The sequence below is a fragment of the Pan paniscus genome, chromosome X (assembly GCF_029289425.2).
Source record: "Pan paniscus chromosome X, NHGRI_mPanPan1-v2.0_pri, whole genome shotgun sequence".
Classification (NCBI taxonomy): domain Eukaryota; kingdom Metazoa; phylum Chordata; class Mammalia; order Primates; family Hominidae; genus Pan; species Pan paniscus.
Genome location: NC_073272.2, coordinates 135,795,274 through 135,820,217, shown reverse-complemented (window position 1 = coordinate 135,820,217; position 24,944 = coordinate 135,795,274). Strand labels below are relative to the sequence as shown.

The 24,944-nt window shown below is 38.8% G+C and overlaps 1 protein-coding gene across 1 annotated transcript in view; it reads right to left on the bottom strand.

The window, feature by feature from the left end:
* ADGRG4 (adhesion G protein-coupled receptor G4) overlaps window positions 1-24,944 on the bottom strand; it is a 121,807-nt gene that overhangs the window by 15,001 nt on the left and 81,862 nt on the right. The window contains exons 16-21 of the mRNA XM_034950088.3: window positions 14,035-14,169; window positions 9,553-9,672; window positions 8,340-8,385; window positions 6,429-6,532; window positions 3,873-3,994; window positions 1,757-2,025 (exon numbers count right to left, since the gene is read on the bottom strand). Of these exons, the coding sequence (XP_034805979.1) occupies window positions 1,757-2,025; window positions 3,873-3,994; window positions 6,429-6,532; window positions 8,340-8,385; window positions 9,553-9,672; window positions 14,035-14,169 (796 nt within the window). The remainder of the gene's footprint in view (window positions 1-1,756; window positions 2,026-3,872; window positions 3,995-6,428; window positions 6,533-8,339; window positions 8,386-9,552; window positions 9,673-14,034; window positions 14,170-24,944) is intronic.

The following is a 24,944-nucleotide window of genomic DNA, read 5'->3' as shown; positions in this document are numbered from 1 at the left end:
CTGTCAGGAGACAGCTTCTCATCATCTCCCAGGGTTCTGCAGAGGTGTGGGCCTTTGTACCCTGCCCCCTTAGAATAGGGCTGCAGAATAGGAAACAGTATCACTTCCATTCAAAACTAGCTCCTCAGCCACTGGGAATCCCACAACTCACGTGGCAGTCATACATTCCCTTTGTTTTGGGGTCGTTCTTTTTAGTGTGGGGGACAAGAATGTGAAAGATGGCACTTTTAGGTACTCTTCCTTTCACAGTTTATGTAAGTAATAAACTGAACGTAAGAGTGGCTTATTGTATCTTTCTTTACTGATTGAGCCAGTCAGACTTCTCAGCTTCTGTGTGTAACTAAAGTTTTCCTGCTTCCAAGTACCAAGCTTTAGCCTTTCCTGCCTCTCCTTGTAACCCAAGAAATGTGTATGAAATTAGAAGATCAAAGAGATAAGAGGTGAGTCCTGGAGGAAGGGTTTAAAAAAGAAGCTGGGAATGAGTGATGATGAGGGAGAAGGAAAGCCAGGATGAAGTGATATTTACAGCCCTTTCACAATTGGCCATGTGTGGGTTATCTGCTTTTTGGATTATTCATGAAGCCTCTTCCACATTTTTCAATCCTCTGATTGAATCAAGATGAGGGACACAAGGCACTAAGGGGAGTGTATCGATTGCTTTTGTCTCTGTGTTTCTGATGGATTCCGAAGTGTACTAAAACAAGCTTTTAGATTATGATCTGTTCAGTATTTGCCTGTCTCTGCTCCCCATATTAACATAGATAATAGCACTGACTGTGTATCCAGTGAAAGCATGTACTATGTTAATGAACTCATTAAAGGGATGAGTAGCTAATTAGGAGAGTATTGTCTTCACAAAGGCAGTGGAAGATAAAATCTGTGTTCCTATGTACCCAAGGTATGCTACTTAATATACATCTCCTACACATCTAACACATTTTCTGAACCCAAAATCTGCCTTGAATACACAAGGGAGAGAGAGGAAAGGAGCCGAGCTGACCATGTCAGTTAGAAATACAGGAAAGCAAGCCAATGAAATGACATTTGTATTCAGAAAGATCTATGCTGAGAACCATTCCTGGCTTCTTCCAAGGCCAGCAGTGATCATCACAGTCATGAGGTGTGATGAGAATCAGGTTCTGGCTGACCCAGCACTCTTTCACCCATTTCAAGTCTTTTCCTGTTCTTTAAACAATATGGCAAGACCATAGAGGTTAGAAGTCCAAACTATGGAGACAAACTTCCTGGCTCAAATCCCAGCTCTCTTGCCTACTAGCTGTGTGAGTTTTGGCCAATTACCTCATCTTTCTGTGTGCCTCAGTCTCCTCATCTATTAAATGGGAATAATGATGGAATCTATCCCGTGGAGATATTATGAGGATTAAATGCATATATAAAGCACTTAGAATAGCATCTGGCACATGTAAGTGCTACCTAAGTGTTAGCTGTTTTATCAGTATTTGTTGTGACTGTAACTTCTGTAAAGGAAGGGATAAAATCTGTTCACTACTGTAGAGCCAGCACTTAGCACAATACACAATAAGTGCTCAATAAATATTTGTGCACCAACTCCTCGCCATAAAGGTTAAAAATTGAATTTATAGAGCAATACAGGCAGAAAAAAAAGATGCATGCCCAAACACCAGCAAGGCGATCCTTAATTTTTTACCTATGATATTAACAGAATCTAACAGAGCTAGAATTAGAAAGACAGGCTTAAGACATAAATATCAAAAACAATGGCAGATATACTTACCCCAACCAACTAGACAAAATTTAAGGATATAATTTGGAATGTATATGTTGAAGACTTTGACTAGAGCCAAATACATGTGGACTGCCTCCAGGCCCATCCAAGTAAAAGAAACAAGCAGGAAGTAATGAAGTGCCACTGCAGCTGTGATACAAACTCCCACTTTCTGAAATGATGACAACCAAGAATTGATCAAAAATACCAGGTTTAGCATCAGTAGTGCTGTGCACAGGTTGATCAGAATTTTGGCAGGATAATCTTTTCGAAGTTTGCTAAAAGAGAAAGTACAATGTTGTTAGGTAAAGTCTGTGTTTTTTTTTTTTTAATTAAACATCGCCACATCTTATCTACATAATAAGTGAAAGAATAAAAGAATTACTCATCTTTGCTTATACTTTGAAGTCCCTCATTCTCTTTCCAGGTAAAGTCAAAGCATAATAAATATAGTGACCTTAACTAACAGAAATAATAATAGCCTCTCTCAACTACGCAGTTGAGAGAGGCTATTATTTTTCTTTTTATCTTTTAGAAAGAAGGAAGGAGTTTCCTGGGTATTATGAGTCTATCACCACTGCTTCAGCAGGCTGGAGCTACATATTACCAAATAGCAGGATGACTGTGGAAACCATTCCAAGTAGAGCCACTTGGATAGTTCTAAAGATCCCGACATATGGCCTCATGGAAATATGGTCTTAAGTTTTATTAAGTGATTGCAACTTTACTTTGCAGAAACTCACCCAGTATTTTTCAAAATAAAAAAAGTATTACCCCCTTTGATTATTTTACGCTGTTATTAAATATTTATTGATTTAAATTTTGCTGTTTTCATTTTGTGTGAATTTTTTTCTGAGATAAATATTAAAGTGCACAAGTGTTAACAATATAACTTGATGGATCTTTACATATGTATATACCTGTGGAACTTCGACACAGATCAAGAGGTAGAATAGTTTCAACATCCCAGAAGGCTCCTTCATGCTCCTCCCATTCAATATCACCCACCAGAGGTAACCAATACTCTCACTTCTATCCCCATAGATTTCATCTGTGTTTGGAACTTTTTGTAAATGGAACCACACAGTATGTTGTCTTATTTTTCTGGCTTCCTTTGCTCAATTCTATGTCTATGAGATTTAAATATTATGTTGCATTGCATAGAAGTAATTCATTTTTTACTGCTGTGTAGCATTCCATTTTACAAATATATCACAATTTATTCATCTAATCAACTGTTAATGTAAATTGGGGTTGTTTCTAATTTGAAGCTACTGTGACTGAAGCTGCTATAAATATTATTGTACATATCTTTCAGTGGACATATGTGCTCATTTGTCTTGAGTATATATCTAAGAGTGAAATTCCTGGCTCAACAGTGAGATGTATATTTATATTTAACAGGTATTGCCAAATAATTTTCCAAAGTGTCTGAACCATTTTACATTCCCACTAGCAAATGTATGAGTTCCAGTTGTTCCACATGCTTGTTGACACTTGCTATTGTCATTATTTTTAATTTTAGCCATTCTGGTGGGTGCAGAGAAGTACATAACTGTGGTTGTAATTAGGATTTCTCTGATGAGTAATGATGTAAAGAACTTTGTCATATGCTTATTGGCCATTTGGTAAAGGTTAGGCTTAGGCATGGATATTCTCTTTTGTGAGGTGCCTGTTCAAGTCTTTTGTCCATTTATAAACTTTATTGTCTTTTGCTTTTTGATTTGTGGAGTTATTTATACATTCTGCATACAAGTCTTTTATCTGATATATGCATTGTGAATATCTTCTCTCTATGTAAGGTTTGCCTTTCACTATCTGAATTGTGTCTTTTGATTAAAGAAGTTCTTAATAAAGTCTACTTTATCAAATTTTCTTTTAGGGTTGGTGCTCTTATATCCTATAGAGAAATCTTTTCCTATCCCAACTCCCTTGTTTTACAAAAATCCAATTAAAGTATTTTTAGAGAAGCCTTGATGTTTTGTTTTTAACCTGTCCACTTCATAATCTAATGGATCTGACTTCTTCCTATTGTGATGTGTTCATGAAATTAACAAAGTTACAATGGTAATAGCATCCATCAAACCAAATTAAATGTGCTCAGAGCAAGGCTGTATCAACTTACTGAAAAGCTATGTATGTCACCACTGCAACTCCCAGGAAAATGGAGGAGATTCCACATCCGGTGTATGTTATAAGCGCTAATATCTGTTCATTCACTGTATCCACTGTAGACCTGGATAAATCCTAAGGAACACAATGTGTTGTGTTTTACACATACACCAGAGCAAGTTTATGGCAAAATGCTTCCAGTGTTCACTAACAGGAAGTTCCCAGGATGTATAACATTTCTGCCATAGCTCTTCTAAAACCAGATTATGTGAATGGATGTATGGTAAGACCAAATATTGTTTGCTGAGTATGCCTAGTCCAACTGACTGTGTACAGGGCATGGGGAGCCATCAATAGCATTGGAAGAACATTTGGTCCTTGGCTTCATCATCATTAACATGTTCTACATTTAAAATATAACCAAGCTGAGAGATGTGAATTTGGGATGCAAAGTGAATAATTATCTGAACTGAGCATCTCAAAACACTACACAGAACAGCAAAAAAAAAAAAAAAAAAAAAAAAAAGTCCTTTTCCTTAGACCTTAAATAGCCTTCACAAAATTAACAAACAAAATGGACCTTAGAGATCACAAAGTTCAGTGATTTATTAATTACCATTAAAGATCTGAAATGACATGTAAAATTATTTGAATATATGTGTGCACTGGTCTAAGAACAAAGTCCATAGCTTTCATCAGATGATTAGAGATTCATGACTCATAAAAGGTTAAGAAGCAGTGTTTACTTTGGTAGTTCTCAACCAGGAGTGATGTTACCCCTCTCCCAGGGACATTTGGCAGTATCTGGAGACATCTTTGGTTGTCACAACTGGGGAGAGTGCTACTGGCATCTAGTGGGGAAAGACCAAGGATGCTGCTAAACTTCTCACAATGCACAGAACAATCCCCCACGACAAAGAATTATTTGGGGCCGGGCGGGGTGGCTCACGCCTGTAATCTCAGCACCTTGGGAGGCTGAGGTGGACAGATCACGAGGTCAGGAGATTGAGACCATCCTGGCCAAAATGGTGAAACCCCGTCCCTACTTAAAAGATACAAAAGTTAGCTGGGTGTGGTCGTGGGCACCTGTAATCCCAGCTACTGGGGAGGCTGAGGCAGGAGTATCACTTGAAACCAGGAGGTAGAAGTTGCAGTGACCCGAGATTGCACCACTGCACTCCAGCCTGGTGACAGAGCAAGACTCCGTTAAGAAAAAAAAAAAAAAAAAGACAGAACTATTTGGCCAGAATATCTATAGTGCCAAGATTGAGAAACCCTGGTGTATTCCAGTCATTCACATTTCAGAAGAAAATCTAAGATCCAAAAGAGGGAAACAACCTTACCAAGATCACATAGCTAGTTACAGACAGAGCTGGAACAAGAACCCTGGTCTCTCTCTTTTTTTTTTTTTTTTTTTGGGACAGGGTCTCACTCTTTTGCCCAGGCTGGAGTGCAGTGGCCTGACCACGGCCTACTGCAGCCTCAACCTCCCTGGACTCAGGTGATTCTTCCCACCTCTGCCAGGGAGGCAGAGCTTGCAGTGAGCCAAGATAGAACCACTGCACTCCAGCCTGGGTGACAGAGCAAGACTCCATCTCAAAAAATATATATATATATATACATATATATATATATATACACATATATATACATATATATATATATACACATATATATACATATATATACACATATAATAAAATAAATAAATATAAAACAGACCCACAGCCCTCAAAAAGCTAACCATTCTTTGTAGGAACAAGTAACATATGACACATTCAGATAACAGTATGTAATAAAGTTACCTAAGAAATCCAGGAAAGTATTCTGATGCGGGTAGAGAAAAAGGAATACATTTGAGAGTCATTTGGAAGAAAAACTCAGCAAATACTTATGATCCTTCTTAAATTTAAATATTTTAATGACCAGACCCTTTAATCCAGCAATTCTACTTCTGTCAACTTATCCTGCAAAAATACTTACACCAATGTTTGAAGATACATGAGTAAGAATGTTTATTACAGCAATATTTATAATGAGAAAAACAGCAACAGCTATAATGTCCACCAGTCAGGGATTAGTTAAATTTATTGTGTTAAACCCAAGCAATGGTATACTATAAAGGTATTTTAAAAATTGAAGTATAATAGATACATACACATTTGCCTGAAAGTTGTGCAATATATATTGTTAAATGAAAAAAGCAATTGGTAAAAACAGTATGAATAATTTGATACCATGTTTATAAAACAAAAATGTACATTCCTATATACACAGGAAAAGAACCTAAATGAATATACATGTTAGCCTGTTAAAGGTGGTGATCACTTGGGAGGGAGGTTAAAGGGACCTTTTCTGTACTGTTTGAAATTTGAGAAGCAAGCATTAATTTTATAAGGAGAATAAATAAATAAATATTTGTCTCAATCTGGTCTACTTTGGATGAACAAATTGGAAGGGGGATTTTTTTCCAAATGCATACCATTTTTTAATAACAGTTCACACATATATTACTGGTCTAATAAAAATTGTCAAACTTCCATCGAGGAGTGACTAAGAGACAACTCACCATTAAGACTCCAAAATGGGTGAGGTGGTCACACTGACAGATTGTGTAATTTACATTTGTTTCCTTTACTTTACAGCCTGACGAATTCCATCCACCCAGCCCATCTGTAGGAGACAGAAGGAAATTTCAAAGCAATTTTGTTTTTCTCAGAAATGTTTAACTTTTCATTATATTCACTATCCAAACGTGTGTTATAATTAATATTATTTGCTGAGATAGCAAGATTGGGGGTATAATTGAACACTGAAATTAAATTAAGTCTAATAGACTAAATTGACTTTTTGGGGACTTCGTAAATGGCACAACTTCTTCGGCTCTCCCTTTTCCTGTTCTTGTACCATACCTCTATAAATTAGGACAGACTCTAACCATGAACTTTTTTTTAAGTAGCCAATAAATAGGAAGCAAGCAGATCTAGAATATTTTTAAGGACATGGACGTATGGAATATAAGCTGGTACTTGAGCTTACTCAGAGGGACTGGAATAGACATCTGAACACCCAGCTGAACCCGCAATTCAAAGGGTCTCAAGTGCTTTCAATCAAAGTCAGATCATGGTCTGGAGCTCTGCAGGGCCAATTAGAGCCTCTGCTCTACTAGACATCTGGCTAGTTTCTTCTGAGCACACTGAGGTTTAGAACTAACACTCATACCTCCACAACCTGTAGATCTCAGGTACTAGATCAGATTTGAGACTAGAACTTCCCAAGTGGCACTAGACCAAAGGGGTTATCCCCGGGCAGGCAGCTAAGTTTGGTCAACATTTGTCCATCTGGGATAATGCCATAGATTCCAGAGGTTCTAGATCCACGGGGCAGAGGTGCAGGGGCAAAGGGTGACCTGGGAGTACCCCAGCAATTTGCGTTAATGAACATAGAGATCAACATATTGAGGTTGTAGGGGACAAAGCTCATCACTTTATAGAGTTTTATCCTGAGAGACTTGGAGGGGATCAGGAAAGGGCAGTGTTATTTTTGTTTGTCAGAAAGAAGTAGTATTCTTATACTCTAGGGAGCCGAATGGGAAGAGAATTTCCATTTTGTCCCAGAATTCCAAGGATAGTGAAAAAGGGAAAGGTTCCAGGCAGAGTTTCCACAGGCAGAAGGACTCCTCACTTAGCCACTCCTGGCGTTCTTAGGGAAATTTATTCTGTGTGGAAATTCTCTGAGATTTGGTGATAACCCTGGATATTTCCAGTGAAGATGGCAATCCTAAGAGCAACCCAGTCAGCAATGACCATTCCCAGTCTTCTACTGTCTGTCTCCAAAGACTCATGCTTATTCAAGCAAGTAGGGTCCTTAGAGACCAACCAAGAAGTTTCATCTCCTCAATGAAAAGATAAAAAGACTGGGGCTCAGAGGGGGTAAATTGTCTACCCAAGGTCACACAGTCAGTCTAAAAGAGGTGAGGAAAAAAAGGGAAGGAGATCATAGATCTTGCAAAACCCTGTGGGAGAGCACAGATAAAGAACCAGGTATTCCTTCCTCAACTTTCTTCAAACAGTTCAAGGCTACTCTGCGCTGGGCCTTCCAAATTTCTTTCTTCCAACTTTGCTTACCCTCGAGTTGTGTAATTTTTCTGATTTTCCAAATAATTATTTTTGGGGCCTAAGATACTTGTAATAAGCTCCTATAATCTTCAGGAAACTGCAGGTAAGGAGCAATTAGTTATTGGGCATGATTGGAGCACTGTAGCCCCAGCACCAATTGAGAGATCTTACCTATCAAAAAGGAAAGTTGTCTTAATTCCCATGCCCTAATTTGATATAAAAATCATATCCTGTATCTTGGTCATTCAGAATGCTCTGTAGGGTCTGATAAGACAGTAGTTTCAGCACAACCCCCTCCCATTTAACTGCCAAGTGGGAAAATGGTCTGGGGCAAAGTCAAAGTTGCTAACAAAAATACTTACTATTATTCTCAAAATCCCAAAAGGCACAGTGAACTTGACCATAATTCTGGGAAAAAAAGAAATCAGAGGTAAACATCTTGCCTTGTGATATTTACCATATAGTAACATATACACACAAGTGTTTTCTTCCCAATATTTTTTCCCATGGTAAACATGCACACACACATACACATACACATTTGGGCCATTTGTGAATTGGCTTTTAGACTAACTCCGCCATCTAACTCTGGATTTACAAGTGAGAAAACAGCATGTCACTGGCTGGTGATCTGATATGTCCTTTAAAATATTTGGTAGTATTAAAAATTGCCATGCCCTTCTGGTACAAGGCTATGGATAGTCAATGCAGGGCTGATGTGTTCCTTCTGGAGCTTTGGAATTCGGGGCTCACCGCTGAGATCAAGCCTTATGGACAGAAATTTGATCTGCCCCATCATTAGGCCTACAGAACATTCCTAAGACTTCACCAGCTCCTGTAGTCTCCAGGAAACTGCAGGCAAGGAGCAATTAGTTACCGGGGATAATTGAAGTACTGTAGCCCAGACCAAATTGAGAGATCTTACCTATCTAACACGTTTCATTTGGTATTTGTTTCTTTAAATTTCCTCTCCCTCTCTTCCTTCTCTTCTTCCCTTCTAGAATCAAGACCAGTGAAAAGTATGCTGAACTACATGGTCTTTTAGACTGGGAACTGAGAAATCTATTGAGACGTCACACTGGCCATACACTAACGTCAAATAACGGAATAGTCATTCATACTTGTACTTAGGCTAAAGTTGATTATTTAGTAATATATACCTTATGTTATGCCATATGACTATGCTTTTAGTTCTTTGGTGATAATTCATACACGTTTTAATGTTATTTATGGAAATTCAAGTAATACAAATATTCAATTATTTTGAGTGAAGTTGCTTGTCTCACTCAAAAATAAATGGAATCACATGTCATTTAGTGTGATGGGACATCCAAAAGATCCAGTCACTGCCCCACCAATCTGTCACAGTGCTAGAATGCCCATCATTCCCTATCACTTTAGGATAAGGCATTATTTCTGGAAGGTTCCAATTATAACACACATTTGCTACCTGAAATAGGACATTCCTCATTAAGTGTTAGAATCACATCTGTTAATTAACAAATTACTTTTAACAGAAAAATCGTGAAGAGTTCCTGAGGCCATTTGATTCTGAGCTGAAAATGGATATATTACCTGGTTTCCTCCAATATGCTGCAGAGTGATAACCACTGGGTCAGCTAAGTTTTGAATGAACATATCTGAAATGCTGGCACTCACAACATATGTGGTTAATGCTTTAGTGACATTTTTGGTCTGCAGATGAAACAAAAGAGGAGTTCAGGACCTAAATTTCTAATTACTTACATATTAATAATCAGTCTGGAATTTTGAAGTGCTACACACAATGTTAGGTACAGAAATGTGGAAAATAAAATTGCAAGCTAAGGTCAAAGGTTATTCAGCTCATCTCCTGTCTTCACATAAGGTCTCCATTATACGAAGCTAGAACAATTCATTAATCCATCCATCCATCCAACCAAATGTGTATTTAGCACGCATTTGTTTTGCACCTGCTACTCAGTACTGCACTAGCAACAAAATGAAACTATTCTCTATTTTGGTAACTTTCTGGACCTTGACATTTCACAACTTATCCCAGTTCTAACTCTCAACCATCCTTGCTTACTTTTAGGGAGCTCCTCTATAAGAAACCTAAATCTATCATTTGTAAGTTATAAACCACTTCTTGTTCTATTCTGACAGAGATGGAAGCAGGTTGATCAACACCCAGTTTGAAACAAATTTCAGAGGACAGTCATCGCCTTCTTAAGGGACTGTGAGCTCTGAGGCCGGAGCCCAGGCATTGTATAGCCTGGTGTTCCTCACATATCCTAGGACACAGCAGGTGTTCTGTGCCCACAGTGAGTCACTTATTATGTGCTTTTCATGCACATGCCATTTGCAGTCCTCATTGAAGCCATATAAGCATTTTTCAGATAAACTGAGGCTTGAGTGGCTCAGTGCCTAAATGGATAAAGATCACTCAGCTAGTGGGTGACAGGGCAGGAATGCTTAATAAATGTTGGTCTAAAGGCAACAAACTAGAATGTATCTCTTGAGAAGTGGGGCTTGCTAACTAACAGTGCCAAAGTACCCCAGGCCAAGGCTCCAGGATGCAAGTCAGCTGAGATGCTGCCTGTTCTGGGGCACAGGCACATGTGAAGAGGCCACAGGTAGGGCTGGTGATACCAGACAAGAGGGAGAGGAAGAAAAATCTCTGAGGACTTCCCCACAAAAGCCTAGAGGACGTGAACGCAGATGACATTCCTTGGAGATCCTGCTGGGCCAGTTTTAGAAGATGCCAAGGCTTCATATTTCTGAAGAAACAGTGTGCAGTCCCTACTACCTACCCTACACACCTGAGCCCTGCAGCCTGGGTAGTTGCAAATTCAGCCTGGGGCTCCACTAGGACTGTACTTACTTCCTGTTTCTGACCTGTTCTGTCCATTCAAAACCAGCCTGGGGCAACCTGATTTAGAGATGGCCAGCAGCAAGATATAATGGGAAGGGCCCTGCTGACACTCAAAAGGCTAAGTGCTAACCCTAGCTCTCTTGTTCCTCCTAAGCCCTATTACCCCTTCCTGGTCTATTGGTGACACTAGGAAAGATGGCAGACTAGATGTTATTTAATGATCCTCCCAACTTAGTCTAAGTGACGCAGTTTTCTGTAGTGAAAAGGCCAAAGGAGGAGACACACACTATGATCCAAAACTTAATTAGCCTTTTCTCTGGTTTCATTTCCCTTACTACAAAACGGTAGCCATGCCAGGAAAGGAACAGAAACTTCCTCATCCTTCCACCCTTTGCACTGTAGGCTCAAGTTTTATCTGTTACACCTCTGAACTTTTAGACAAGCTATTCCCTCTCTCTGAAACTCTCTTCTCTCCTTCTCTTTGCCCTATTTCATCTTTGAGCTCCTACTCAACTTCAGGGCTCCGCTGAGACCTTTCTCTCATTGCACTTTCCTGATCTTCCAGATGAGTGGTAGATTCCCTCTTCTATGCACCCAGAGCCCCTGTGCCATATTGTAACCGCCTAGTGCCTGTCCCTCTCCCTGAGAATCACAGCCAGAGGAGGTGTGGAGGAGGAGACACATATTATCCAAGAGTGGTGCCTTATCAACAATTTCTATGGACCAGGCATGGTGGCTCATGCCTGTAAACCTAACGCTTTGGGAGGCAGAGACAGGAGGATGGCTTGAGACCAGGAGTTTGAGACCAGCTTGGGCAACAAAGTGAGACCCCATCTCTACAAAAAAATATGAAAATTAACCAGGCACAGTGGTGAGCACCTATATTCCCAGCTACTTGGGAGGCTGAGCCAGGAGGATCTCTTGAACCCAGGAGTTAGAGGTTGCAGTGAGCTGTGATTGCACCACTACACTCCAGCCTGGGTGGCAGAGCGAGATCCTGTCTTTAAAAGACACAAACAAACAAACAAACAAATTTCTAAGGTTATGTGTCATAATGACTTAAGATTTTGATCAAAAAATATTAGAGAAAGTAGTGTGAAAGCAAGGCTGTGATACTCGGGGATTCAAGAAAAATAGAATTAAAGAGCAGCATTTTTGTAAGTACTCTTTCCCCAATAACCAGTGGCACAGATCCCAGCCTAGGGTCACCCCTTTAATGTTAGAACATTTAGGTCTGTTTTCCCCTCCAGCAGACTGGAAGTTCCATGAGAGCAGGCACTATGTATCTTGCTCAGCATTGCATCCTCAGCATTCAGCACCGTACAAGACACACAGTAGGAATTAAATAAATATTTGCTGAATGAATAAATGATTGAGTGAATGAATGAATAAATTGTGACACCTTCAGCAGATTCCTTCCCCTCTCTGAGTCTCGAGGTCCTCAATATCCATTTTACTTTTACCAATGGTAAAATGAATAGATGGGATGATATGAGTTAGGAGGGCCCTTTCAACTCTGAATTTGAAGCAGGCTAGTTCTAATCCTTCTTCATCTGGTACTATGACGTTTGCAGTTTAATTTTGGCAAAGATCTTTAATCTCTTCCAGTAGAAAGTGTTAGTGAATAAAAATGACTTATTAAGTGTGAAATCTATGCAAAACAAGTTTATCTCTTATTCTATGAGACAAGCACAGCCCTCTGAAGAAAGGAGAGAAATTAAGACCAAAATAATGGCATCTCAAGTGACAAAGAGAAATTGTAAGCCTACCAAAAGGGTCAAAGTGTTGTGGAGCATATTTTAAATTTTTATTAAAATGTTTTGCCCACTAAATATTTTGCCCAGGAGGCAGGAAGGAGAGCAGAGACTCACTTACTCCAGGCAGCCACCCTGGGTGGGATTTGAGCTAAGCCCACAGGAACACATAGAATTTAGAGAGAGAAAGGAGTGGCTAGAGAACTCCAGGGGAACAGAAAGTCTTACAGACATAGCTGGAGGTGACATGGTATATTTGAGGTGGCGTGTGGTATGGGTATGTGCTATATTTTGAGCTGGCCCAGTGCAACCTCCCACAAAAGAAATGTGGATATTTGACCATTAGAAATTCATTACTTTGGATAACCTCTTTAGAAATACAAACACATCTGGGAAAATTATTGTATTGACTTCTTAAATACATGAACTTTGAAGTCAGATAGCCTGGGTTTGATTCCTAGCTATGCCACTTTTTAGGTATGTGGCCTTGGGAAAAATTACTTAACCTTTTTGAGTATCAGCTTCTCATGAGAAGTAGATGAAATAATAAATGTAAATATTAACAATTAATAGTGTTCATTATCTTCAAATTCATGCAAACTCTGATTACTGTCTTCCCAATAGCTAGATGAGACAGAGTGGTCTAAACGAATGAGGCTTTTGTTAGGCAGAGACCTAAGACAGGATAATAATAATAATAGTAGAGCAAACACTTAACATGGTACTTATGTGCCAAGCGGTATTGTAAGCACTTTAAATACACCAATTCCTTTAATCCTTCAATAGCTCTATAAGGAATTCTTATTACCCTATACTACAGAGAAGGAAATTAAGGCACATGAAGGTTGAGTAACTTGCTTGAGGACCCACAGGCAGAATATGGCATTGCCAGCTTTTAATTCAACCAGCCTGCCCCTGAGTCCACACTCTTCAGCATCACACCATGCTGCCTCTGTTTTCTAGTGGGTGAGGACTGCAGCCTTCAGAGAAAGTTCTGTGGGGGCTGTGGGAAGTAGCAACAAATGCCTGCAGGCAAATGTCCTTCTGGATACCACCCAACTTCAAAGGAATTGGCCAAGAATAGTGGACATGTTGGCTTTGAGGAGCCAGGGGAGATTTGGGAGGAAAGCACTGATAAGCCGAAACATCATTTCATCAGGAGAACTCGCTGTTCTTTTTTGGCTTTGAAACATCTTGAGGCCTCTGTTTAGCCACCAGATAATCCTTAAGTTTCCTTCCAAAGCTGAGATATTGTGAAAACTAAAAACTGTAGAACATCATTAAAGTAGACGTTGATTCATGTTAAGGGGCAGGGGTTGTGTTGGAAGACTTGTGGAATCAATCAGCATATTCTAAAATAAGCAGAACATCATGAAAATAGCAAGAGTTCATAATTACAATGAGTCACCATATGCCAGTTCATCACAGTTACCACAGGCAAGAATTTACCTTAAAGAGTGAAGTTTGGCCAAAGAAATTAAACAAGATCGTTTGTAAGTTGCTAAGAGGAATTCTCTCCGTCAGTGATTTAGGCAAATATATGGAAGCCAAAATCCCTCCCACAGGGACATTGCCTAGGAAAATCTGCCAAGAAAAGCCAAAAAATGAAAATTGGAGTCTTCATTCATCATAGTGAAGTCCTGCCCACCTCTCACCCCAGCTCAGCCTCAGAATATCACCCAAAGGACTGAAAGGTGGGAACTAGCTCCATAAGCAATGATACACTTTTCACACACACACACACACACACACACAGTCACAGGCCAAGACATGATCCTGGTACACACAGACATAGACACAAACACACATCATCTTTTCCTTTCTAAGCCTGTTCCTGAGGTTCTCTCCCTTTGATCTCCTTTCACCTGCGTAATAATAGAGATGAGAGGGAAATGACAAATTAGGTCATTTGCCCTGATTATCAGAAATAAAGACCAGTCTTGGAAATCAGGCTACCTTCCTCCACATGTTAAAAGGAAAAAACAAAGCAACAATAAAAAACACAATACAATGATATTAGGCACTTTCCTCATAGTTTATGGAGCAATGTTTTGGTTAAAAAGTGAAGCAGGGAAGTGAGGCATTAGCGCTTAGCAATTCTGCTGCATGCTCACAGCTATGGTTTGAATATGTCCCCCAAAAAGCATGTACTGGAAACTTAATCCCCAATGTGATAATAATGGGGGCTGGGGCACAATGGGATATGTTTAGGTCATGAAGGCTCCACCTTGTTGAATGGATTAATGCCAATTATAAAAGGGCTTGAGGCTGTGAGTTCAATCTTTTGTTCTCTCTCTCCCTCTCTTTGCACATCTGCCATTGGATGACACAGCAAGAAGGCTCTCACCGCAGGTGGCCCCTTGATCTTCAACTTCCCAGCCACCAGAACTGTGAACCAATAAATTCCTGTTCATCAGAAATTATCCATTCTGTGGTATTCTGTTATAGCAGCACAAAATGGAACAAGACATCCACTATCAGAAGTATTTGCTGAGTTGATTGGTAATAGTATTTGACAAGTACTGGAACACTTTTGAGAGTCAAAAGGGCTTTGTTAATAATTACACTAAGTCCACAGCCATAAATCTGGATTCTCCCATACAAAACAGAATATGTGGACACACTTACCTGCATTCTCCCATTTAATCTCTCTATCAACTCTGAGAGGTACGTTGTATTATGGCAACAGGAAATGGCGTAGAAAGATTAAGTGAATTGCTTAGGATCACACAACTGGGATGTGGGTGAACAAAGATATATGCAATTTTGGCCCACTTTTTAAAATTATCTATGCTGCCTCTCAAGTTGCTATTATCTAGCTGGGTGTATAGTGGGGGTTAAAAGTGAATAATATTTCTAAAAATGACTTGTAGTCTCAAAACCCATATGGCTCTTTGCTAAGCAGAAATGAACTCTGCTAGGGCAATCAAGTACCATGGAGAGGTCATGATTTAGCTTCAATATGTAAGCAGTTTGGCACCAAGAATACAACTGGTGTTGTTTGGTTTGTCTCTCCACCAAGATTCATGATAGAAAACCCCATTGTAAACAAAATACACTGGGAATTCAACATCTGTTTCAATATGGCTAAGTAGCTCCTAATAAACTCAACCCTCCTGCATATAACAACAATACAAAGTAACAACGACTTGAAGGCACTGGAAAATTACCAAAAGCAGACAGTTTCTGGAGAAGAGTAAACACTTGGAAAAAGGTAACATCACAAGGTGGGGTACCCGTTTTTACATCTTGTAGCCTGATGGCAGGCTGAAACTAATGCTGTGAAGGACATCTAAAACTTTGATTTTTTTTTTTAATTGCAGTCTTTGTGGAATGAAGAACCAGAAACAAAAGCCAGGGCAACCATAGCCACTGGGAGGTGATGGGGGTTGTGGTGGACATCTGGAATGGAAAGCGGGATCCAAAATTCTGAGTATAAATTCTGCCCAAATATATGCCTGACCTCTGGACCACATATGTACAGGACACACTTCCACTAAGAATAAAGGAATTAACTGAGATTTGACCTGCCAATCAAGAGTTGGTGTCTACAGTATAGTCCAACCAAGTTAATTGCCTGTTATGACAAAAATCTATAATCTACAAAAGAATAGAGTAGAATCTAGAGTGTTCATATATATAACATTTATAAAACCCAGGACATAGTCCAAAATTACTCAATACGTGAAGAAAAAATGTGACCCATTTTTAAAAGATAATCAATGGAGTTAAACCTTGAGATTATCCAGATATTAGAATTAGCAGACAAGGATTTTAAAGCAGCTAGTATAACTATGCTGAGGTATTTAAAAGATAATATGTTTGCAATTAATGGAGAGAGGAAATAATGGTTAAAAAGAAAGAGAAACAAACAAAACAGAAATTCTAAACTTTGAGTATAATATTGGAATATTTAAAAAGTAAATTTTATTGTGTGTATTTAAGGTATATAACATAATATTATGGGATACATATAGAGAGTAAAAAGGTTACTATAGTGAAGCAAATTAACATATCCATGGTCTCACATAGTTACCTCTTTTTTTGTTGTTTTTGTGGCAAGAGTAGCTAAAATCTATTCATTTAGCATGAATTCTAAAAACAGTACAATTTAAAAAATTGCACAGAATGGGTCCAATAGTAACACGAAAACAACAGATGTCTGCAAATTTAAAGGTAGATCAATAGAAATGATCCTTTTGGAAGAATAGATAGTGAAATGATTAAAAACATGAACAGTCTCAGGGATATGTGGGGGAGTATCAAAAGGTCTTACATACAAGTAATTGGAGTCTCAAAAGGAGAGGAAAGAGAAAATGGTGAGGAAACAGTATTTGAAGGAATAACAGTGAAAATTTCCCCAAATTCAGTAAAAGGTATAAATTTACATATTCAAGAAGCTCAGCAAACCCTTAGCAGGATAAGTACAAAGAAAAAAAAAATGCCCAGGCATATAATAGTCAAACTGCAGAATATCAAAGAAAATATTTTAAAAAGCCAGAGAAAAATTACACATTATATACAGAGAAACAAGAACTCAAATGATTACTGATTTCTTTTCAGAAAACATAAAGGCCAGAAGAGAGTGAAATGACATCTTTGAAATGCTGGGGGCTGGGGGAAGGACTTGCTTATCCTGAATCCTATAGCAAACAAAAATATCCTTCAAGCATAAAGATAAAATAAAGACATTTTCAGATAAATTAAAAGCTCAGAAAATTTATCATCATCAGACCTGCACTACAATAAATCCTAAGTGAATTTTTTTAAGCTGAAGGGAAGTGATACCAAATAGAACTCTGACCTTCAGGAAGGAGTGAAGAGCACCAAAAATAATACATATCTAGGTAAATGTAAAAAACCATTTTTTCTCTCAATTTTTTAAGTAACATAGGACTTTTTAAAGTAATGACTATAACATTGTCTTGTGAAGTTTATAATCTTCTTGTGTAAAATATGTGTGTGACAATTATAGCATAAAAAACAGGGGGTATAAATTGACACGTCTGGTTTAAAGTTTCTACATTTTACATGAAGCAGTACAATATTAACTCTAAGTAGACTGTAAAAAAATATACAAGTGTATATTATAATCTCTAGAGCAACCATTAAGAAAACAATGCAGGCCAGGCATGGTGGCTCATACCTGTAATCCCAGCACTTTGGGAGGTCGAGGCTGGTGGATCACTTCAGGTCAGGAGTTTGAAACCAGCCTGACCAACATGGTGAAACACTGTCTCTACTAAAAATAAAAAAATAAATAAAAAAAAAAACAACAGCCCATGCGTGGTGGCACATGCCTTTAGTCCCCACTACTCTGGAGGCTGAGGCACGAGAATCGCTTGAACCCGAGAGGCAGAGGTTGCACTGAGCCCAGATCGTGCCACTGCACTCCAACCTGGGTGACAGAGGGAGACTCCAAAAAGAAAGGAAAGGAAAGGAAAGGAAGAAAGAAAGAAAGAAAGAAAGAAAGAAAGGCAAATATATATAATTAAAGAGTCAGTAAACAATTAAAAAGCAACTATAATAAATATTAAAATAAAGCAAGAGACAACAGGAAAGAAGGAACAGAGGAACAAAAGCCAGAGGGATAGACAGAAATTAAAATAAAATGGTAGCTCAAATCCAACCACATAAATAATTACATTAAATGTTAAAAAAAACTACACGCTCCAATTAAAAGTCAGATATTATCAGGATGGGTAAAAAATAAAACACAAACTATATGCTATCTACAAGAGGTACACTTTAAATATAAAGACAGCTAGGAAGCAAATGAATATAAAATATACATACATACCTTTTAGAGTAACCATAAGAAGGCTTGGATGACTTGGTTTTTTATATTAAAACCAGATAAAATAACTTCAAGACAGAGATAAAGAGGGGTATTTAATAATGATAAATATGTTTAGGGGTAGGATTAGTATTAGAAAGACAAACCAACACAAATGTATATGTGCTTAATGAAAGAGCCCCAAAATAAACAAAGCAAAATTTGAAAGGACTAAATGGAGAAATAGACAGTTGCACAAAGTTAGAGATTTTAACACCCTTCTCAATTAGAGAACAACTAGGATAGAACAAAGATGATTGGAACAACACTGCTGGCACCTTGACCTAATTGCTATTTATATCCAACAACTGTAGAATGCACATTTTTTTTGAAGTCCATGTGAAACATTCACCAAAATAAATCACACATTGGGATATAAAATAAGTGCTCTAAATCAGCGTCCAATATATGGTACTTTTTTTCCCATAGCCAGGATTCACAGTTCCAGGAATCAAGAGTTGGAAGTGGAAGTGGCACCACTCACCATCACCCCTAATGATCCACTAGCAAAACTTTTGCTTCCTGTTCCCACGACATTACATTCTGCTGGCCTAGAGGTCTTAGTTCCAGAGGGAGGAACACTGCCACCAGGAGACACAACATCAATCTCCTTAAACTGGAAGTTAAGATTGCCACCTGGACACTTTGGGTTCCTCCTACCTTTAAGTCAATAGGCTAAGAAGGGAGTTACAGTGTTGGCTGGGGTGATTGATCCGGACTATCAAGATGAAATCAGTCTACTACTCTACAATGGAGGTAAGGTATGCATGGAATACAGGAGATCCACTAGGGCATCTCTTAGAATTACCATGCCCTGTGATTAAGGTCAATGGGAAACTACAACAGCCCAATCCAGGCAGGACTACAAATGGCCCAGACCCTTCAAAAATGAAGGCTTGGGTCACTCCACCAGGAAAAAAACCACGACCTGCAGAGGTGCTTGCTGAAGGCAAAGGGAATAGAGAATGGGTAGCAGAAGAATGTAGTCATCAATACCAGCTACGACCACATGAACAGCTACAAAAACGGAGACTGTAATTGTCATGAATATTTCCTCCTTCTTTTGTTAAAAGCATGTTTGTGCATGTATACACTTGTACTAAGAAAAATCTTCATTTTATTTCTTTTTTCCTTTATCGTGTGACATAGGATTTACTGACTTCATATCAGCATTTAAGTATTGTTAATTTTATGTAATAGTATTTGTGTTGGGGATTTGTGCATTTCCAGTTGTACAAAGGATAGTTGTATTATGTTAGGCATAATTATGACCTTATTGTTGTCTTTATTTGAAGATTATGTATGATCTCAGGAAATGTGTATGGGTTCAACTTGAAAAGGGATGGACTTGTGATGGTTAATACTGAGTGTCAACTTGATTGGATTGAAGGATACAGAGTATTGATCCTGGGTGTGTCTGTGGGGGTGTTGCCAAAGGAGATTAACATTTGAGTCAGTGGGCTGGGAAAGGCAGACCCACCCTTAATTGGAATGGACACCATCTAATCAGCTTCCAGCAAATATAAAGCAGGCAGAAAAACATGAAAAGGAGAGACTGGCTTAGCCTCCCAGCCTACATCTTTCTCCTGTGCTAGATGCTTCCTGCCTTAGAACATCAGACTCCAAATTCTTCAATTTTGAGACTCGGACTGGCTCTCCTTGCTCCTCAAGCTTGCAGACAGCCTATTGTGGGATCTTGTGATCATGTAAGTTAATACTTAATAAACTCTCATATATATGCGTGTGTGTGTGTATTTATATACATATATATATACATACATATATATCCTACTAGTTCTGTCCCTCTAGAGAACTCTGACTAATACAATAAATTTCAACAAATGTAAATGGATTGAAATTATACTAAGTATATTCTGTGACCAAAATGAAATAAACAAGAAATCAATAACAATAAGATATCTCAGGCTTGGTGGGGTGGCTCATGCCTGCAATCCCAACACTTTGAGAGGCTGAGTTTGAGACCAGCCTGGGCAGCATGGAGAGATCTCATCTTTACAAACAATGTTTTTTTTTTTTATTTTTTATTTTTTTTATTTTTTTTTTATTATACTTTAAGTTTTAGGGTACATGTGCACATTGTGCAGGTTAGTTACATATGTATACATGTGCCATGCTGGTGCGCTGCACCCACTAACTCGTCATCTAGCATTAGGTATATCTCCCAATGCTATCCCTCCCCCCTCCCCCCTCCCCACCACAGTCCCCAGAGTATGATATTCCCCTTCCTGTGTCCATGTGATCTCATTGTTCAATTCCCACCTATGAGTGAGAATATGCGGTGTTTGGTTTTTTGTTCTTGCGATAGTTTACTGAGAATGATGGTTTCCAATTTCATCCATGTCCCTACAAAGGATATGAACTCATCATTTTTTATGGCTGCATAGTATTCCATGGTGTATATGTGCCACATTTTCTTAATCCAGTCTATCATTGTTGGACATTTGGGTTGGTTCCAAGTCTTTGCTATTGTGAATAATGCCGCAATAAACATACGTGTGCATGTGTCTTTATAGCAGCATGATTTATAGTCATTTGGGTATATACCCAGTAATGGGATGGCTGGGTCAAATGGTATTTCTAGTTCTAGATCCCTGAGGAATCGCCACACTGACTTCCACAATGGTTGAACTAGTTTACAGTCCCACCAACAGTGTAAAAGTGTTCCTATTTCTCCACATCCTCTCCAGCACCTGTTGTTTCCTGACTTTTGAATGATTGCCATTCTAACTGGTGTGAGATGATATCTCATAGTGGTTTTGATTTGCATTTCTCTGATGGCCAGTGATGATGAGCATTTTTTCATGTGATTTTGGCTGCATAAATGTCTTCTTTTGAGAAGTGCCTGTTCATGTCCTTCGCCCACTTTTTGATGGGGTTGTTTGTTTTTTTCTTGTAAATTTGTTTGAGTTCATTGTAGATTCTGGATATTAGCCCTTTGTCAGATGAGTAGGTTGCGAAAATTTTCTCCCATGTTGTAGGTTGCCTATTCACTCTGATGGTAGTTTCTTTTGCTGTGCAGAAGCTCTTTAGTTTAATTAGATCCCATTTGTCAATTTTGGCTTTTGTTGCCATTGCTTTTGGTGTTTTGGACATGAAGTCCTTGCCCACGCCTATGTCCTGAATGGTAATGCCTAGGTTTTCTTCTAGGGTTTTTATGGTTTTAGGTCTAACGTTTAAATCTTTAATCCATCTTGAATTGATTTTTGTATAAGGTGTAAGGAAGGGATCCAGTTTCAGCTTTCTACATATGGCTAGCCAGTTTTCCCAGCACCATTTATTAAATAGGGAATCCTTTCCCCATTGCTTGTTTTTCTCAGGTTTGTCAAAGATCAGATAGTTGTAGGTAAGCGGCGTTATTTCTGAGGGCTCTGTTCTGTTCCATTGATCTATATTTCTGTTTTGGTACCAGTACCATGCTGTTTTGGTTACTGTAGCCTTGTAGTATAGTTTGAAGTCAGGTAGTGTGATGCCTCCAGCTTTGTTCTTTTGGCTTAGGATTGACTTGGCGATGCGGGCTCTCTTTTGGTTCCATATGAACTTTAAAGTAGTTTTTTCCAATTCTGTGAAGAAAGTCATTGGTAGCTTGATGGGGATGGCATTGAATCTGTAAATTACCTTGGGCAGTATGGCCATTTTCACGATATTGATTCTTCCTACCCATGAGCAAGGAATGTTCTTCCATTTGTTTGTATCCTCTTTTATTTCCTTGAGCAGTGGTTTGTAGTTCTCCTTGAAGAGGTCCTTCACATCCCTTGTAAGTTGGATTCCTAGGTATTTTATTCTCTTTGAAGCAATTGTGAATGGGAGTTCACTCATGATTTGGCTCTGTGTTTGTCTGTTGTTGGTGTATAAGAATGCTTGTGATTTTTGTACATTGATTTTGTATCCTGAGACTTTGCTGAAGTTGCTTATCAGCTTAAGGAGATTTTGGGCTGAGACAATGGGGTTTTCTAGATAAACAATCATGTCGTCTGCAAACAGGGACAATTTGACTTCCTCTTTTCCTAATTGAATACCCTTTATTTCCTTCTCCTGCCTGATTGCCCTGGCCAGAACTTCCAACACTATGTTGAATAGGAGCGGTGAGAGAGGGCATCCCTGTCTTGTGCCAGTTTTCAAAGGGAATGCTTCCAGTTTTTGCCCATTCAGTATGATATTGGCTGTGGGTTTGTCATAGATAGCTCTTATTAGTTTGAAATATGTCCCATCAATACCTAATTTATTGAGAGTTTTTAGCATGAAGGGTTGTTGAATTTTGTCAAAGGCTTTTTCTGCATCTATTGAGATAATCATGTGGTTTTTGTCTTTGGCTCTGTTTATATGCTGGATTACATTTATTGATTTGCGTATGTTGAACCAGCCTTGCATCCCAGGGATGAAGCCCACTTGATCATGGTGGATAAGCTTTTTGATGTGCTGCTGGATTCGGTTTGCCAGTATTTTATTGAGGATTTTTGCATCAATGTTCATCAAGGATATTGGTCTAAAATTCTCTTTTTTTGTTGTGTCTCTGCCAGGCTTTGGTATCAGAATGATGCTGGCCTCATAAAATGAGTTAGGGAGGATTCCCTCTTTTTCTATTGATTGGAATAGTTTCAGAAGGAATGGTACCAGTTCCTCCTTGTACCTCTGGTAGAATTCGGCTGTGAATCCATCTGGTCCTGGACTCTTTTTGGTTGGTAAACTATTGATTATTGCCACAATTTCAGATCCTGTTATTGGTCTATTCAGAGATTCAACTTCTTCCTGGTTTAGTCTTGGGAGAGTGTATGTGTCGAGGAATGTATCCATTTCTTCTAGATTTTCTAGTTTATTTGCGTAGAGGTGTTTGTAGTATTCTCTGATGGTAGTTTGTATTTCTGTGGGATCGGTGGTGATATCCCCTTTATCATTTTTTATTGCATCTATTTGATTCTTCTCTCTTTTTTTCTTTATTAGTCTTGCTAGCGGTCTATCAATTTTGTTGATCCTTTCAAAAAACCAGCTCCTGGATTCATTAATTTTTTGAAGGGTTTTTTGTGTCTCTATTTCCTTCAGTTCTGCTCTGATTTTAGTTATTTCTTGCCTTCTGCTAGCTTTTGAATGTGTTTGCTCTTGCTTTTCTAGTTCTTTTAATTGTGATGTTAGGGTGTCAATTTTGGATCTTTCCTGCTTTCTCTTGTGGGCATTTAGTGCTATAAATTTCCCTCTGCACACTGCTTTGAATGCGTCCCAGAGATTCTGGTATGTTGTGTCTTTGTTCTCATTGGTTTCAAAGAACATCTTTATTTCTGCCTTCATTTCGTTATGTACCCAGCAGTCATTCAGGAGCAGGCTGTTCAGTTTCCATGTAGTTGAGCGGCTTTGAGTGAGATTCTTAATCCTGAGTTCTAGTTTGATTGCACTGTGGTCTGAGAGATAGTTTGTTATAATTTCTGTTCTTTTACATTTGCTGAGGAGAGCTTTACTTCCCAGTATGTGGTCAATTTTGGAATAGGTGTGCTGTGGTGCTGAAAAAAATGTATATTCTGTTGATTTGGGGTGGAGAGTTCTGTAGATGTCTATTAGGTCCGCTTGGTGCAGAGCTGAGTTCAATTCCTGGGTATCCTTGTTGACTTTCTGTCTCGTTGATCTGTCTAATGTTGACAGTGGGGTGTTAAAGTCTCCCATTATTAATGTGTGGGAGTCTAAGTCTCTTTGTAGGTCACTCAGTACTTGCTTTATGAATCTGGGTGCTCCTGTATTGGGTGCATAAATATTTAGGATAGTTAGCTCCTCTTGTTGAATTGATCCCTTTACCATAATGTAATGGCCTTCTTTGTCTCTTTTGATCTTTGTTGGTTTAAAGTCTGTTTTATCAGAGACTAGGATTGCAACCCCTGTCTTTTTTTGTTTTCCATTTGCTTGGTAGATCTTCCTCCATCCTTTTATTTTGAGCCTATGTGTGTCTCTGCACGTGAGATGGGTTTCCTGAATACAGCACACTGATGGGTCTTGACTCTTTATCCAACTTGCCAGTCTGTGTCTTTTAATTGGAGAATTTAGTCCATTTACATTTAAAGTTACTAGTGTTATGTGTGAATTTGGTCCTGTCATTATGATGTTAGCTGGTGATTTTGCTCGTTAGTTGATGCAGTTTCTTCCTAGTCTTGATGGTCTTTACATTTTGGCATGATTTTGCAGCGGCTGGTACCGGTTGTTCCTTTCCATGTTTAGTGCTTCCTTCAGGAGCTCTTTTAGGGCAGGCCTGGTGGTGACAAAATCTCTCAGCATTTGCTTGTCTGTAAAGGATTTTATTTCTCCTTCACTTATGAAGCTTAGTTTGGCTGGATATGAAATTCTGGGTTGAAAATTCTTTTCTTTAAGAATGTTGAATATTGGCCCCCACTCTCTTCTGGCTTGTAGGGTTTCTGCCGAGAGATCCGCTGTTAGTCTGATGGGCTTCCTTTTGAGGGTAACCCGACCTTTCTTCTGGCTGCCCTTAACATTTTTCCTTCATTTCAACTTTGGTGAATCTGACAAT